The 17,767-nt window shown below is 38.7% G+C and overlaps 1 protein-coding gene across 4 annotated transcripts in view; it reads right to left on the reverse strand.

The window, feature by feature from the left end:
- GLCCI1 (glucocorticoid induced 1) overlaps window positions 1-17,767 on the reverse strand; it is a 57,150-nt gene that overhangs the window by 16,718 nt on the left and 22,665 nt on the right. For 2 of the 4 annotated variants that reach the window (XM_076331438.1, XM_076331440.1), the window contains exons 3-4: window positions 11,112-11,198; window positions 2,246-2,362 (exon numbers count right to left, since the gene is read on the reverse strand). In XM_076331438.1, coding sequence (XP_076187553.1) covers window positions 2,246-2,362; window positions 11,112-11,198 — 204 coding nt within the window. The remainder of the gene's footprint in view (window positions 1-2,245; window positions 2,363-11,111; window positions 11,199-17,767) is intronic. The other 2 variants (XM_076331439.1, XM_076331441.1) reach the window with 1 other exon arrangement.

Here is a 17,767-nt window from a genome sequence, read left to right on the forward strand (position 1 = left end):
GTCACTTGTGCGGAGGCATTCTCTGACTCTGACAAAACACACTGCCTGTGGGATGGCTTCCCACAATGGTGCCAGAACTGAAAACTTCACCAGCCTCGTCAGAGAACACCTTCTTGAGAAACCAAAACGTTGCATGAGCCATGACAAAGTGAGCTCCAAGTACTAAAGAATGTTCCTTCAAAGCGTATGTCCTAAGTGGATTTCAGTCTGTGTCAAAGACTGTTTTTACTGTGACTACAAATAGTGGCACAGGTACCTGCAACAGCTTACTTTGAGATGGAAAGCAAAACCTTTTTCTATACAAAATGTAGTGGGATCCTTTGTTATAGAGGCATAAAAGTTTCAGGAAGAATATCAATTTCCTATATGTCTGCATCACAAGATTAGGTTTTAACCATGAGATTTTATCCAAACAGAAGAAGGAACATGAAGGATCAGCCATGACAGCTCAACCTCTTCTTTCTACAACACTAGCTATTTAAAAAGGCAGTCAGGAAATACAATGACAGAACCAACATTTCAGGAGTTCAAATAGTGGCCTGTTAGTAACATGGGGTCCAAGCTAAGGATCCACTATGGGTGAAATTTAATCAGGACTCAAGTGTCTGCACTGTCAAATGAGACATGATTAACTGCTTCCTACAAGTGGCTTAAGGTTCACAAAGTCATTGACTGAACCTTGTCTGAGCTTTAGAACTCGTAACTGGGTTTCAGTTTCGCTGGCAGTTTGTAATGGCTAGAGCAGACACTGCACAGGGCATCCTCCATTGCACCCTGCTGAGAATCTGGTTCATGGTCAGGTAATTTGGCCAGGTAGTTTGTCCAAAGCTATTCTTCGTATGTGTCAGCATCTTTATAATAGGAGAAATACAGATATACTCAGAGCACAGGCAAATTTTTATAACTTTGTGAAACATGAAAATGACCTGAAAACAAAAATTGTCTTAGCCAGGCTAGTGTTAAAATGATCAGCTATATTAAAATTTGCCTAAACTCACACATCACTTTGAAAAATAGGTAAGTAATAAGACAACAGAAAACAGAAGCTGTCAGATTAGGAGCCTGAGCTTAACCTCTCAGAGAAGAGGCTATCAAATCCATAGACTGATGGCTGGAGAGAAGTCCTGTCATCACAGTGCCCATTGGTATAGAACATGAGAATGGTCATCAACATAATCTGGACATAATATTTTGCATCCTAAAGATTATGCCTGATTGAGGTTTTACAGTAAGTCACAGTGTCTGGAACAAGAACAGGCTGGTGATTATGGCAATTCTTCCATTTAATATGATGGAAACTCTTAAAATGTACCGTAACAACCACACTGTAACATAGCCACCACAACCACAAACTCTCATGCTAGAAGACAGAATCCTGTATTGACAATGATTCTGGACTACTGTAACAACCAAGAGGTATGTCCTAGACAAAACTATGAAGAATAAGACTTTTATCCTGTAGTGTGACAGATCCTCTAGTCACCAGGGATGGGGAACTGTGGCAAGCATCATCTTGATTTCAGTTGAGTTTAAAATCAAGGTGAGTTATCACTTTCTTTTTAGAAAGTGAACACCACAATATTGTCTTCCTTGATGAAAATTGCCTCTCTGGCCAGGAATTGACCAATAAGCAAAGTATCAGAAAGATTCTTAAAATTGGACAAGGAAACGAGATATTCCCTCAAATCTCTGGTGATACAGCGTTGCTGTCTTTTACTGATGAATACATGGTAAGATGAATTACAAGTCTGTTCGTAACAAGCCAGTTAGTGTTCTGCTTGCTGCTCAAAGACTGATCAATTGTTGGGCCACCAATCCAGACTGCTTACGCTTGGTACTTTCTTTTCTTTATTTTCTATTTTTTTTAACCAGCTTAGATGAAATTGGGTTGCGAAACTGATAAGCAAATACCTTCCAGAAGAGCAGAGACTTTTGAAAGTGTACCACAAAAATTAGTTTTGGAAGCAAGTATGTATTCCTGGAAACGCAGTCTTATCTGGCCATGCTCAGAATTTTTACAGCATCTTAATATATTTTAGTTGCTATCCTGCTGCAACCCTTCTTTCTTTTATTACATGACAACTATCAGATAAATTTCAGTGAAGATGCAATGGTATCAGGTTGTTAAGCATTTCAGTGTACCACATAAAAAAACAAACAGAAGAAAGACAGGAAGAAACAGCAGGCTATTCACCCAACCCTGATAACGTAGGAGGCTGTTAATATAAGCAACTATCAGACTTACCTGAGTCTGACTGATTGCTATATGGTTGCCATGGAGAGGTGACTGACGTTCTTTCTCTTTACTGTGACGACTACTCTGCTTACTGCGCTGAAGCTGCTGCCTCAGTTTGGCAATCTGCTGGAAAGAAGTTCAGGTGAAGTGATAATGAGTTATCGAATAGATAACTGCTCAAATCTTCACGTATAAAGTGAATCAGACATTTTAAGTCCTCTTTAGAGGATTTTACAAGCGTATGGGATTGCCTTCCCTTGAAGCATGAGCATTAAAGCTTCTTTCTGCTTGTTAGATACTTTCTCTGAAGTATCTGTCCCATCCGCCAACCTGAGTGACAGCAGGCTTAGTTTGATAACTAAACTTCCTCATTTACAAACAAGCACTGTAATAACTGATGCAAACAAAAGTAGTCAGAATGACAATTTGTAGCAATTTCTGGCCTATAACTGGTTTAAACTGGGGACTATGAAGCCTACAGTTTAATTTATTTGATCTTAAACCAAACCAAAGTTTTCCAATGATAATTCATCATAAAAGCAAAGAGCCTTCACAAACAACTGGCAATCAATATGCATTGCTCATCTTGGAGAACTTATTTAATAGCATTTCCCTGCAGGCTAAATTATCACAGATTCCTTCAGGCAGACGGAATTATCTTTTCTGCTGTCTGCTGCAAAGATGTCTAATCAAAAGTTACGTATTTTAAAGGTCAAATGCAACTAAAGTCATTATCCATTTGACCTGCTCCTTACAAGAAACGAAAGAATTTCATTTGGGGATTCCTCCACTTATTTATTCCTCCTGGATAATTTCTACATGAAACTATAAGCATTGTCTCAGAAGTTTAGACTATTCACACAACAGGTACAGACACCTCCTTAAGACTGGATAATTTTTTCCTTTGGCCTCAAGTCCCACTCTTCCTCATGCTCAGTACACTGGCATAATAAGACAAAGCACACACAGCCCCATTTCATTTTTAACTCAGCTAGATACAATTTTTAAAAACCTGAAGGGCAAGTAAGGAGAAGTGAATGCACATGGAATTCATATTTCAAAGAACTTAATCAGCTGGAAAGTAACCTCTCTTTCTGAGTGACAGCTTACAAGTACACACACTCTGCGGTTAACTCCAAGTAGTTAAATATATTACTAGTGCTCTTGCAAAGCAACTCTGTGGTAGAGAATCACTTCGCATCACTCTTCACAGTGTCAGAGATGACAGTGCTTGGTGATGAGGTTTGGATGGAGCTTTGCTCCAGGCTGTGGACTTTTCTTTGTGATGTTTCTGGTATCACTCACAAAAGAAGGATCCTCCTTTAAGGCTTCATATCAAGTCTTGCCACAGCTCGTTACCCATATTCAGAGAACTGCTACTCAGAAATGGCTGAATACTTTGATCTTTCAACAACAGACAAACAGTTCAGACTTCCAAAAGAGTCTGTGTGTAGAATACACCAAGAAAGACAGAGCCCTAATATGACTGAGTTTCTAACACAGATGAGCTAGATTTAGAGAACTGGGAGACCGATCTCTTGATGAAAGGTGCAACTCAGGCACCATGTCAGCAGAAACTTTGAAGGAGTCTGAAGAGATACTTCATCTCTAAAAAAAAAAAAAAAAAAAAAAAAATTGTCCAGAACTTCCCCATTCTCCCTGTAGAAGTAATGGCAATTAGGAAACCCAGCTCCATAGAGAGATGAAAAAGCAAGCAGGTAACCAGTCTGGTAAGTATACATACATCTACAAAGATTTATGTCTTACATCAGAATGTTGGAGAATGGGGAGAACAGGGAAATAACCTTCATCTTGCCCTTTAAAAACTTAAAAACAGAAGAGAAAAACAACACCCAGATCAGAAGACAGCTGTGGACTGAGACGGCTGGCTACAAGAATAATCAGAAAGCAGGGAGAGTGCTGTATATAAATCTTTCATTTCTGCTGCCTCTCCTTGATGCTGTGCGCTTCTTCCTAGTTAAAAAGTTAAATACACTGGTTTTTTTATTTAAATGAAATCTGGCTTTCTGAGCTTTCCTCATAGGTATGCTATTAAAAAAAAGATCTATACAATTCCACCTCAGAGATCTGGCTGACCGATTTCTGTCGCAAACAGCTTGCAAATCTTTGAGAACATAGCCTCTCACTGTAAAATCTGGACAGTGAAAGCATTAAACAGGAGAGCGTTGATAGGCTGGTATGTCTCTAGGCTGACCAAAACCTTGAAGCTCTGATATCCTGAAAGGAATCATGGACCCCTGGAATCTGAGGTTCTCTCAGCCACCTCAAGAGTATGTATATTTTGGCAGTCAGTAGGTTCTTGACAGTAACAGAAAGAAAAGGCTTCTTGGGTCACTGGGGAGAAAAAGAAAGATGAAAACTTGAAGAATCTGACTGTGTATCTGGAGCTGATATGACCACTTAAGCCAAACATGCAACGCAGTGAAGAAATAGATATGCCTTCTCAGATCATCTGTCCTTAACCCTGAATTTGAAGAACCCTAGCTTTCCATGATGTGGTAGTTACCATCAGACAAAAAAAAAAAAAAAAAGAGAAAGTAAGGATGGACATGTAAAAAGGAATCTGCCATTTCTTATTCATCCTCCAGACCCGGGAGACAGAGGCTCGCCAGCACAGACAATCCAGCTTCAGAGCAGCCACACTAAGCAGGCAGTGGCACCAAACTACATGGACAGAAGAATCCTCCAAACTAAACGATGCTCCATCTCTTCACCACGGGGAGTCCACAGTGAATCTATCACTTGCTAAAGCTAATCCTGAAATCCCAATAGTTTTTTTCTCCTAGAAGATTATCTTTTTATTGCCAATTATTTTCCATCTCAAACTCAAATAAAGCCACTACTACTAACAGGAAGAGGTAGCTGTGCTAGCTTCCTAGTTTATCTTCACCTTCTTCCTAAGCAGCAGAGAAGCACAATCAGAGCATCAAACATAACCAAAATGAGCTGCAGATAGGTATGAGATACACTAATCCTAGGAAAGCAGATATAATTTGTGTAGTGAGGAAGGAGTCTGAAACACATGCCTTGATGGCACCTGTTTTACCAAGTATCTCAAAGAAGCAGCAGATCCTGTCTCTTGGGCACTCGACTGGTGCAATTAATATGAGCTAGGGAATTTGCTGGTGCCAAGTGATTGGTATCAGGAAAACATGTACTTGAAGATCCAGCCAATACACTGGTGTAAATGCACTCTGACATTGAACTCCATTCAGGTTAGCAATATAGATATTTCAGTTAGGAAGATGAGGCAGAAAAGGAATAATGTGCTATGCTGGGGGAAAAAAGTGCAGTAACAAAACACTCCATTTTAACAGGGCACCTAGAAAGAACAGAAAGGGTTTGGGACACCATTTCCCTCACATGCCCAAGTACTGAGCCTGAAGGTGACTGGGGCATACACAATCATATTAAGGAACACATGTAAATCATCACAAAAAGATCTAATGTGTATCCTTTAAAGCATCCAGTTGCTGAAGACATTAAAGCCTTAACCTTGCACATACGTGCACTTCGATCCATAAAATGTGACAGTGATTTCAGTATACCAATTCAAATGCTCTCCCTGTCTACGTAGCTTGAAGATGGGCAGAAAGTTCTCATGATACAATACAGGTATTTTCTTAGAGGATTCAGCCAGGGGAAAAAAAAAAAAGAAGAAAAAAAAAAATCAAGGAATTCCTCAAGGAATAAACGCAATTTGAACCCTACTTCCAATGTTCAGATACAATTATTTAAAATTATTTTGCTACTTTACAAGTTGTAAACATATATGATAGTAAATTTCAAATTATATTTTTAGTTCACATTTGGCAAGTACTCTCATGTGACTGGGGGGGGGGGGAGGGGGGCACAAAGCATACGTCTGCACATTTCAAAAAAATTAAGAAAGTTTTCAGCCCTTCCTCTTCCCGTGACTGTTCCCTGCAATATTGTTGATGTATCAGAAAGACTCTTTTCTTGACGTACTTTACAGTTACTTATAAAAAAAAACCACCAACAAAACCCCCAAGAAAACGCAAAGATCAGTGCATCATAACAGTAATAAACCTACATCAGGTCATTCAGGACCCAAACTTGCAGTTCGGCCTTGATGGTTTACTGTAATGCAGCCAACTATAAGATGATGATCAAGATTATTAAACAAACAAGAAGTTAGGAAAAAACCCTGTATTTTTTGCTTGCTGAATTTTTTTACAGCTAGAAGTGTACTTGAAAAAAATATGAATCTTATCTATACCACTTGTAATATGCATGCCTAATGGCACAAACCTGAGAAATAAGCAAATTAGGTTGGTTCTTTGCAACACTGGAATAATCTGAGTATCCTGGTAATTCTTCATTTGAAGAGACCTAGATGCAGACTACTAATATGAAGGAACATGTCATGTCTCACCATTCCTGTCCAAATGCTCATTAATATTTACCAGTTAATAGGCTGTATTTCTACAAATCAGACTACACAACATAGTAACTTCCTATTGCTGAACAAGCCACAAACTCCTTATTAATGAGAGTGAGCTCTAACTCATTTCATGAACCATTTGTTAGTAAACAAGTTAACCAGTAGGTCAAAGAGTAAAACAATTAGAATTAGAAATTCTCCCTAAACCTTTGAATAGCATCTTTCGATCGGTATATGAAAGCACATAAAAAGTGCAAGCTCTCATATTCGATTCTCTTTTATTCCAAAGTCCTTTTCAAGTACTCTGTTAGAGCAAAAGGGACCTTCCAACGGGGGGTTGCTGGTGTCAGTGTAACAGATACAGCATACAGAGGTGCTTAAGGGAAGCAAAAAATCAGCTGTCTGAAATACGTCTTTAAAAAAAAATACACAAACGGAAAACTATTTGTTTTAAATTCCAGGTTTTTCCAGTTCTGGGTAAATTCCAGTTCAGGGTAAGCTATAACTAAAATTGTCCCTATTCAACTTCAACAGAATTTCAAACTAACTATTCAGGGTGAAAGGGGAAAAAATACCAGTGGTTCAAACCACTACTTGGTTTGTGTCCAGTACAAAGACTCTGATAGCAACCTTCATCTCCCAGTCAAGACATGTATCTATTAAAATAATGTTAAAGCAGTCTGGCATTATCTTACAACAAGTTATATTCAAGACTTCGTAAAAACAAGCAGTAGATCCCTTCAGAATAAAAAAAAAAGTCAATCTTGTTAGGAGGTGATAAAAAAAGATACACTCTATCATTACAAAGTTCATATTGAGAGCTGGGGAGCTGTAAATTTTTTAATAGACCACTAGAAGAAAGCAAGTGCCTATTTCACTGCTAGACAGATTCAATCCTGACACCCACCTATTTCAATTCAAGGGCAAAATAATTTTCAACTACCCAAAGCGAAAATTTTTTTATGTGGTAATACAGAATTCATTTGCTTGCTTGGGATCTTAAGTCTATACGCTCTTTTTGAGGTTTTTTAAATGTAAATCCTTTAAAAAGAGCTCCCAGTTGTGTTAAATAAATGCATTTAATTGTAATAGCTCTCAAACTAACCAAGGAAAAAACATTTTTTTTTTAAACTTAAAAGCACATTCAATCTTCTGTTATCAAAACCAATTAAAACTATGCATACAAGCATTTGGCTAGTTTACAGTATCAACATAATAAAAAATACATGCTAGAAATCATTCCATTAATTGTTGGAACAAGAAAACATGAATCCAAACTGCTAAGACAAGCCAAGGAAACTGTAAACAGCTATCTACTTGTTCACTGTCAAACGCTATGGGAAACAATTCAAAATGCTGAGCAGAACTGCTGCTACCTATTGCTGTGGTTTAACCCAGCAGGCAGCTAAACACCACACAGTGGTTCGCTCACTCCCCCGTCCCCAGCAGGATGGGGGAGAGAAGGGGGGGGGGGGGGAAGTAAAATTCATGGGTTGAGATAAAGACAGTTTAATAGGACAGAAAAGGAAGGGAAAATACTACTACTAACAATAATGATGATAAATGAATATACAAAGCAAGTGATGCACAACACAATTGCTCACCACCTGCCGACCGATGCCCAGCCAGTTCCCAAGCAGCAGTTGCCACCCCCCGGCCAACTCCCCTCAGTTTGTGTACTGAGCATGACGTCACATGGTATGGAATACCCCTTGGGCCAGTTTGGGTCAGCTGTCCTGGCTGTGCCCCCTTCCCAGCTTCTCGCTGGCAGGGCATGGGAAGCTGAAAAGTCCTTGACTAGTGTAAGCACTACTTAGCAACAACTAAAACATCAGTGTGTTATCAACATTATTCTCATCCTAAATCCAAAACACAGCGCTGTACCAGCTACTAGGAAGAAAACTAACTCTATCCCAGCTGAAACCAGGACACTTATACACCCATAACAAGTGCAGTTGCCCAGGAGAGGTGATACTTGTATTTCCATTACTTAAGCTCTTGCTTTCAGCTGCCTATAGCTTTGTCAGATTTTCTGTGAAGTCTACCATGCAACATTCAGCTCTCCTATCCCCTTCCCATCAGAGATTTCAGTACAGGTATACATGTTTTAAGAATGAGATTAAAATGAAAGGGGGGTAGAAATCATTTTACCATTTTATGTGCTAAAACACATCATCATAGCTTTTTACCTGGGAAGCTCTGTTGTCCAATACTTCGAAAGAAAAGGCCAAACATTTGTCTGGGGGTCCTTTACGCTGGGAATGTGCTCCTCTATTCCCTTGGAAAAAACTTTACATTTGGCAAAGCCTTACCAAAAATTTCAGTTTGCACATGTTCAAGAAAGATGTTTGGAACTGGCAGCTACATTTGCTAGTAATTCTGTCTCTACTGGGCTTTACAGTTTGAACAGAACAGCCCCAGAGAATTTCTCCTTCCATAAACTGCCTATTACTGTGGCACAAATGCTGAGCGCACAGATACTGTTGGTATTGAACAAACTCTTAACACCCACCACACAGGCATTAAGTAGCCAGACAGAGAAGCTGGAACCAGGACTTACAGGTGAGGGACAGGAAAAAGAAAGGGATAAACAGAAGCCAAATGATGGAGAGACAGAACAAGACAAGGAACTGGAAGGTAACCGAGCAAGAGCTCAAGTAAAGGAAGATAGGCGAGAATTGGCTGGATAAAGCACACAGAATGACACTGGGACTATGAACCCAGGGAACTAGAAAAGGCAAGAAAACTGGTTTGAGAAGCTGGAGAAAGGAAAACAGAGGAAGTGAAAGAACTACAAGCTGAAGACGACAAGGGCAGGTTTTGGGGTGAACAACCATTGCAAAATTTGGATAGAAACAATTCATTTCCACACACCCCATTTTTTCCATTACTGTGTTCTATCAGAAAGGAACCATGAAACCCATCGGCCACATATTTCTTATCTTTCTCTTGTGGTCAGTCCATAAAGAGGATGGCAACCTAGCACAATGGATCACTGTTATCAAATGGCAGAGACTTGCTTACATGCTGAAGGTTTCACTATCACTGACAGTCACAGCCCTCTGGTGAAGAAAAGCTGCTTGTTGCAGAACTTGATAAGGAACCGCCAGAAGATGAAGGATGGTCTCTCAGTAAAAGCAAGCAAGCGTTACCCTGGAAATACAGATGCTGTTCCTGCCCCTGCTACAATTCCTTTGTGCTGGTAGGTAATGTTTAAGCCAAAACTTTTCAGACACAAAACTCCTTCTGCACTAATTTCTGGGCACTTAATCTGTGATTCTGAGTGATTCCTCATAGCTGCAAACGAAGTCACCCAGGCAACTGAAGGCCCATGTACTAATAAATCAGCTATGATGGGTTTCATAACAGGTACTCAATGAGATGGGAATTCAAACCCTCTTTGGATTGACCTCTCTTTGGCCCAGGTCATCGTCTTTAAAAATGAGGCTATTGCCACCACTGGAATGCAAGATTATTCCGTATTTGTCAAATCTGATTTTAAAATTCAAGTAATCAAACTTACACCACTCCTTTTGACAACTATTATTCCTATCAATGGCTGTCCGGAAGAGGACTATAAATTGCCAGTAACATCATCTCCTCAGACAACCTATACATTTCTTCTCATTTTTGAAAGTCTTATTAAACAGGGAGCCAGGAGAGAAGATGCAAAAAGCCCAGAGTATCAGGGAAAAGTCCCACCCCATGAGACCATGCTGCAAGATACATTTCTTAAAAAGAAAGGTGTAGCTCTTAAAGAGGCATGAGCCTGACTGCAGGCCAGTTATTAGGTACTGGACAGAGCTAGAGTTACATGAACTCTGGACAGAATGGAGTTTACTGGGACAAAAACTGAAATAGTCATTTCAGCTGAGCTGGAGATCATTTTACTGTACCTACTTTCTCATGATGCAAATCCACTTCACTTTTGGTGGGTTCTTTCTAGTTGCAATTGTAGTCTACAGCAAAATACATATGATTAAAGAGCATTTCAAGTAATCATACCATTACTGTATCAACACTTACCCTCTTTTTTCATTTGTGAAAGTGGTGTCCTATCTCCACCCTTAAACTTGAACGAAAGTTCTAAACGAGAATATGCTAACATACTGACTTACACTTTTCCTCTTTCAGGAGAGCAGCATTAAAGAACAGAAAGCTAGCTAAGGTAACTCTGAACAGAAAAATTAGTAAGTAACAACAAGGTGGTTCCTCAGCACTCAACTCTGGCCACTCCTTCACAGCCAACACTGTGTAGTAGGAAGGGAGGAAATCCAACAGGCATAAAATAACAACCACTCTTGAAACAACTCTTACGTTGGAGGTAAAACCCGTTTCAAAAGCAACAGAGGGGAGGAAAAGGGTGCAGTTTCCTGGACTCCAGATAGGGATTAAAAATGTCTTGGGCATATCAAAACTTGAAAGGCTCCACTGTGCAAAACTTCTCACCTCTTTTAGTTGATCAGCACTTCCCCACGATGCTGAGCGCTGATGTGATCTCTTTTCTGCTCCTTCTTCAGCCCAACAGCTAGGTGTCTAGAGAGGGGGGAAAAAAAAGAAAATATACTCTACTGAATTCTCCAGGTAAAAAAAACTTTTGGCACAAATTATTGCTTTATTCTTTCCGCAGTGTCAGAGTTCAGGCATTATACATGAAAAATAAATTTCAGAATCTGATATGCAGCAGTAATAGTCTCAATACATAAAAAAAAACATGTAGGAAACTAAGGCTTTGTAAACTTGCATTTACAAAGGATAAGGGCAATGCACTTTACTGCAGAAGGAATCAGAGGCCTCACAATCACAAAAAAACCCTACCTGGCTACTCTCATCTGCGCTTTGTCATCCATTTCTAGTTTTCACTCAGCAGACAGTTTAGAAAACCACAAGATTAAAAAAAAATATACAAACTCAGAGACTAAAAGCCAGGATTCACTTCTCCCACCTGTCTTCCTTAATCACTGGGCCACATAATCAATTCCTTCTTGCTAACTCTGACTCAATACAGAGTTTGATACACCTTGTATTATTTTTGGCACCAACCTACATGAGCAGAACAGTGAAGAGCAGGCCTTTTCCATCCTTGTCGGCAAGCCCAGAAGTTTGGGGACTGTCCTTGGATGTAGGAGCTATAAAGTTAAACCTCAAAGATTGAGAAGGGTCTGGAAGCCAGATCTCCCAACTCCTGTGCTTATTCACCACAAGGCTATTATGAAAATTGAGGGTATCCACCAGCATTTCTGAACACGAGAGTCACCAGCTGCCAGAGGAGCAATGAGGACATCTAAAATCCAGGGAGAGTTTGGGGTATGAACCATATAAAACTCAGTGCTATAGGCACATATATAAATATGTGAAAAGGAAAACAAAAAAAAGGTGGGTTTTTTTTTTCAACAATTCCTACTAATATTAGCTGAATCTTTCACAATAATGCCGCAAGAAATAAAACTATACCACTGAAAACGATGAGAATTCGGCAGTGAGGTTCTTCAGGAAAGGGACCACTGCTAATACTTCTCCAAGGGAGACAGGACCCCAACCCAGAAGGACAGGTAGGATCTGGGATCCACCTTCCTGCGGGACTTCCTTCTCATGCACGGAAACCCTGTTCCTCCACAGCTTTCCTTACTCTTGCTTCCTCTCTAGGGTCTAGAAACGTCTGTAGTACCCACACACATAGCGGGCACTGTTCTGCTCAGGAAGGAGGCTGGGCATCGCCTTGGAGAACACCACAAAAACAATGTCTGCCGCTTCTCACCTTCGCTGCCCTGGGAAGGGAAGTGGAAGCGGCACTCCCGGGGCCAGGCCACTCAAGCCAAGCATGCCAGGCCAGGCCTGGTACCATTAAGCACTGAAATGTAGTTTCAGAGCACAGGCTATACCTTTATAACCACTGCACTGCCACAGTATTATATGGCCTACAGCCCAGCACCTAACTCATAAGCGCTAATATTTAATGTGCTAAGTCACTTTGTGTGCACAGGCCTACGTATCCCACTTGTGTTTTCTGCCAGCCCTGCACTTTCCATGTTTTTGGTGGGGTTTTTGGCCATTATTTTTACACCACCAGGAATACTTCCACCAAAGGCCCAGCAAGCTGTGTGGGCGATTAGAAAGCAAAATGGAAAAAATCAGTAATGAAGTTTTTGCTGCATGTTCTCAGGAAAGAAAAAACAAGCCTTTATGAAAGTTAGCGTTCTGTGTATTTATTATATGACTCCCTTTGTGTGGATCTGGGGAAGAAGCCAGAAGATAATGTGGTTATGAAAAAAAATAAAGTTAACAAGAGTGAAGAGTTAAAACAGCTATTTAAAACTATGAGGGAAACATGGGAGTCCCTTAGCCAGGCAACCCATGACTCGTCACCCAAAGCAGAGCCTCTGCCACATGCGCGCTACCTGTGTGTGCATTCGCTCACTCTGCATTTTAGCAGAGCCATGTTCTAAATAATTACTTGTTCTTGCAGATTGGGTACTTACCACCTCCCTGAAATTTGTGTGAAAGACACTGTATTGCTTTTAATTTTTTTTTAAACGCTGAAGCGGCTTGCAGATTTCTAAAGAACTAGAGAAAACAGGGGGAAAATTTGCTCCTCTTTCAAAATCATGGGCTTTCACAATCTATTATAATTTACTTTCCAACTTAAATTACTCTTTTCTTAAAGTATTTTACTATATCCCAAGTACAGCTGGAACCATACCCTCATAAAAAAAAAAAAAACAAACAGAAAAACATCAATGCAAAGGGAATTCTTTGAAAATTTATCTTCCAAAGAGTGTATTCTGAATACAACACTGCTCCATAGTTTGGGGAACAACTCCAGGACGAAGTAGAAACAGGCATTTCAGGTGCTTAAATATTTTCCTGTAGTGCAGGAGGATGTACCAGGGATCACTACAAGCTCGTAGCCTTTCAACTACAGCTTAATAAACAGAACAGAAAAGACATGGAGTATCTAAAAAGCCAAAGTGAGTTTCAACAAAGAGAAGTAAACTGTTAAAAAACAAAACAAAAAAAACCCATTATGTAGAAAGCAAGAGCTTGCCTGTATTTTTTAATAAGCACAGATATTGATCCAGGTAGCAAGAATAAAAACAAGCTAATAGCAACGCCCTGAAGAACTTCATCAACAACACTGGTGACTGTTAGTAGAGAGAGGTGAGAATCCCTATATTGCAGTTGATTTAATCAGAAATCAAAAATAACAACTATAAAACATCCATTCACTTAATACTAAATTTTGTACTTTCTCAAATATGCTTTGACACTCTCTTCCACTATCTCCCTTGAGACAGGATTACACAGTTGCTTTCCATCTCTGGTAAATTGAGTCAAGTCACAACCTTTCAAAATACATACAAGTATCAGTATACAGGGGGCAGACTATTTGTGTCCCTCAATTTTATTTGCAGTATTAGATAACAAATACTATATGATGTTCCTAGCACTGTACTGAAGTCAGGCAATGTTATATTAATATGCTATTTATATTCAGATGGAAAAAAGAAAGAAGGTTAAAAAATAACACAACATAAGCAGTTACTAGAGTATTACAGCAAGCCAGTCTTCTTCAAACCCTAGAAACTGCTGCTTATAAAATATTGTAACCCGCATTATATGAAGATAAGTTTTGGGCTTGTAACCCAAAGTCCTTATATTCAAGCAACAGCTTTAAAAAAAACCAACCAAACAAAAAAATAAAACAAACCCACACCAAAAACCCCACCCTCCAAACAGAAATTCTGCTTTTGTAAGTTTAGCTCATGTATGAGCACCTCACACCTCACCTGAATGTTGTAATTCACATCACAAATAAGATGGGGGTGTACAGCACCCTTGATATGCCACATTTCATGAAAATTGTTTTCCCATCTTTATTTACAACTTCTGCAAAACAGGCTTATTCATGGAAGCCTTCATTTGAAGCTGCAAGTATACTTCCCATGTGTTAAACACATTAAAACAATAATGAAAGTAAAAAACTCACTCAAAACTGTATTTGAAGAAAAATTTCTGAATCACAATAAACAAAACCAAAGTTGCTGCACCTCAAGTCAGAAACATAGTAGGAGAGGTCATAGGCACTATCTGTGAAACCAGTAATATTTCAGAGCTGAAACAAATTTACAGCATCACTTAAGTATGAACTGAACTTCATGAAACTGAAGGATTATTCCTGCAAGTCTATATTCAGAAACTAAAATTTAAAACATTTTAGGAGGAGAACCTTGAAAACATTAAGTAACACATGCTGCACCTTCAAGAGGAGGATTGCTGATATTTTAAAATGTGAAGGTTTGTGGTCCCAGTTTCAGTTGACACAATGCTTAAAGCGTGGGCATGGGATAGGACATGGTGAGAACACCACATCTGGTTGCTGTCTTCAGTCTTAATGTAAATCACAGTTACCATTGTTCTAACTCACCCAACCTTGTAGAGATTAGCATTTCTTCCAATGCGTTTGGTAATTCTGCCTTGCTTTGCCACCCATGTCAGGGATATACACCTACAGTCTTTCCACTTCATTTAGATCAGAATGACTGGATGGAGTACCAACCTACCTAAACCTAAAATAAGACTGAATTACTCTAAATATCTCACATTTTATTGCCAGCCCTTCGCTCTAATTACTATATCTAGCCTGCATTCCAGATTAACTACATTGGGGGATGGGAGCAAAGATTAAAAACACGAGTCTAGGTTTTACAGGGGAAGCAATAATGTTTTTTAAGAACTTCCATATTCAAAAGAAATGCAACAACAGCACTAGAAGATAAAGTCTGATGAGTCTTCAGATGTTTCTAAAGCATTCAAAGGCCCTCTAGAAATTTTACAGAAAGAAACGGCCTAAAGAGTTAGAAGTTAATTTGACTATAGGTGACGACTCCTCTTAAACATCAGACAGGTTAAGAAAAATTAGAATGATAAATTCATAGTTATATGACACATTATCTCTTCCTCCTTGTCCCTTCCCCCCAAAGTACGTCATTAAAATATCCCATGAAAGCAATGATAACTAATACACCAATAAAAAAGCTTCATGTAATTGAGCCTCCCGGTTTATTATGTTAATTTTTAAGTAACAAAATTTCTATCCAAAAGAAAACAAAACATTACTCAGGTGACTAATGAGAGGTAACTACATTAAAGCCTTGACCCACACACAAAGAACAAAAAAAACATATTTTAGCCAAGCATTCCAGTTTAATAACTCTGCATTATATTCTTTAGATTAGAGAGAAGTAAAAATTCTGAAAGGCATTTTGCAAGGTTTCTTCATCTCCGTTTGTGTAATACGTAATTGCCATATACAATGAAAAAGGCATATCCAGGCATCTTGGAAGCCAGTTTAAGAAGTCAGTTGCGGGGGGGGTGCAGGAAATCACTGAATCATATTCCACTTGGTCATTTGTTCTTTTCTTTGTATTATTTAGATTGAGGAAGACTACATAGACGAACTTTAACTGGCAATATCTTTATTATGACATCAACATCACATGTTTATCCCTAATCTCTCCTTTTTAATTTTATAAAAATCTTTTAAATGATTTAGCTACTGCCAAATAATTATATTAATAAACTATGACGATTATCCAAATGTTTCTGAAGATTCTGAGGTTAGGCATAGCCATTTCAACATTGAATTATTCTTTACACTAGAAAGGGGGAAATACACGTATAGCATGAAGGAGAAGTATATAAAATTGCTCCATCAGTGCTCCCAACAGAGATGGAAAAAAACGGGGAAGGAAGCTACACTGAATTTTAAATGGCCTTAATGAAAAGTTCAAATTTCACTGAAAAGGAGAGGGACGTAGGACAGTGGAGGAACTTGGGAAGGGGATCACAAAGTATATCAACACATATAATAACTTCCTATAATAGTAGGAATTCCCTGCACTTCTGGAATACTTAAAACTACTAACTAAAATGGCGTACCTCTGATTATCCAAAACTTGCTGCTCCTTAAAGATCAGCTAGTTGTATGCACATGCACGCACACGAGCATAAATGCATGGAGAATTCTTAGGAATCTGGAATTGTGTAAATGTCACAATGCATAGTGTCATAGTAGATTTTTCCAAAAGCAAACATAACAACCTCACTTCTCAGTGTTTTCAGTCAAAACACTTGAGGTGGGTAAGAGACACTGAAATATGAACTACAATTACTATTCTCCAACAGAAACTAAAACAAGCAAAATTCTGTTTCCTCTGTTTAAATAACAAGATATTATTGAATTCTTTTTTAAAAATCCTGGTTTAATTTTAGAGAAAGAAGAAACATTTTATTCACGAGCACTAAACAGGTTCAAAGAACTTAACTGGGAAACAAGGACTTGGAATAAAACTCATTAAAGGTTCATCTGATCACGGTGAAGACCAGAATCTGACTCTTTTTTTTAAATACAAGAATTCTAAGAAACTTGGAGCAGCCATAATCACCACCTTCACGACTGTACAAAATTTGGATTTTAAATTAATGTTTAATTAGGGACAAAAAGTACCCTTGAAAAAGAAATAATTATTCCACCTACAATGTAAGTTATACTGACAGTATTGTTCATGAGTTTAGAAGTAAAACAAGAGATAATTTTTCTCCAATGAAACATGCTCATACAAAGAAACTGGTTTATTGATTTTCATTATCTTTTTTTTAATTTATTTTGTTACCATCTTCCACTCTGCTAAACTACCAAGTGTTATTATTTTTAGCTACTGTAAACTATATGAACTCCCATGAGCTAAACTGTTACTTAGCCAACAAACATGAAGTAGTGGAAGTACTTGTGCTGGTACTCAGGCAAAGAGCAAGGTTTTAATTTAATTTAACTTAATTTGCCATGCATGCATCCTATCAATGACTTGGAACTCATCCTTAGTTCTTGAAATTAGATATACTTCAAACTACACAGAGCTCAAACAACAAAAAACCCCACACAACCAGAACGTAACTCAAGTCAATATTTTATGATCAAGTTCATCTACAAGCCTCCCTAGTGAACATTTTATTTCAAACACCTGGAATTTGCTGTGCCAATCACTATGCTTGTTACATTTTACATATTCATATAGTCCTGAGTAGTCAAGACACGTTTTTCAACT

Source organism: Aptenodytes patagonicus, chromosome 2 (genome assembly GCF_965638725.1).
Source record: "Aptenodytes patagonicus chromosome 2, bAptPat1.pri.cur, whole genome shotgun sequence".
Classification (NCBI taxonomy): domain Eukaryota; kingdom Metazoa; phylum Chordata; class Aves; order Sphenisciformes; family Spheniscidae; genus Aptenodytes; species Aptenodytes patagonicus.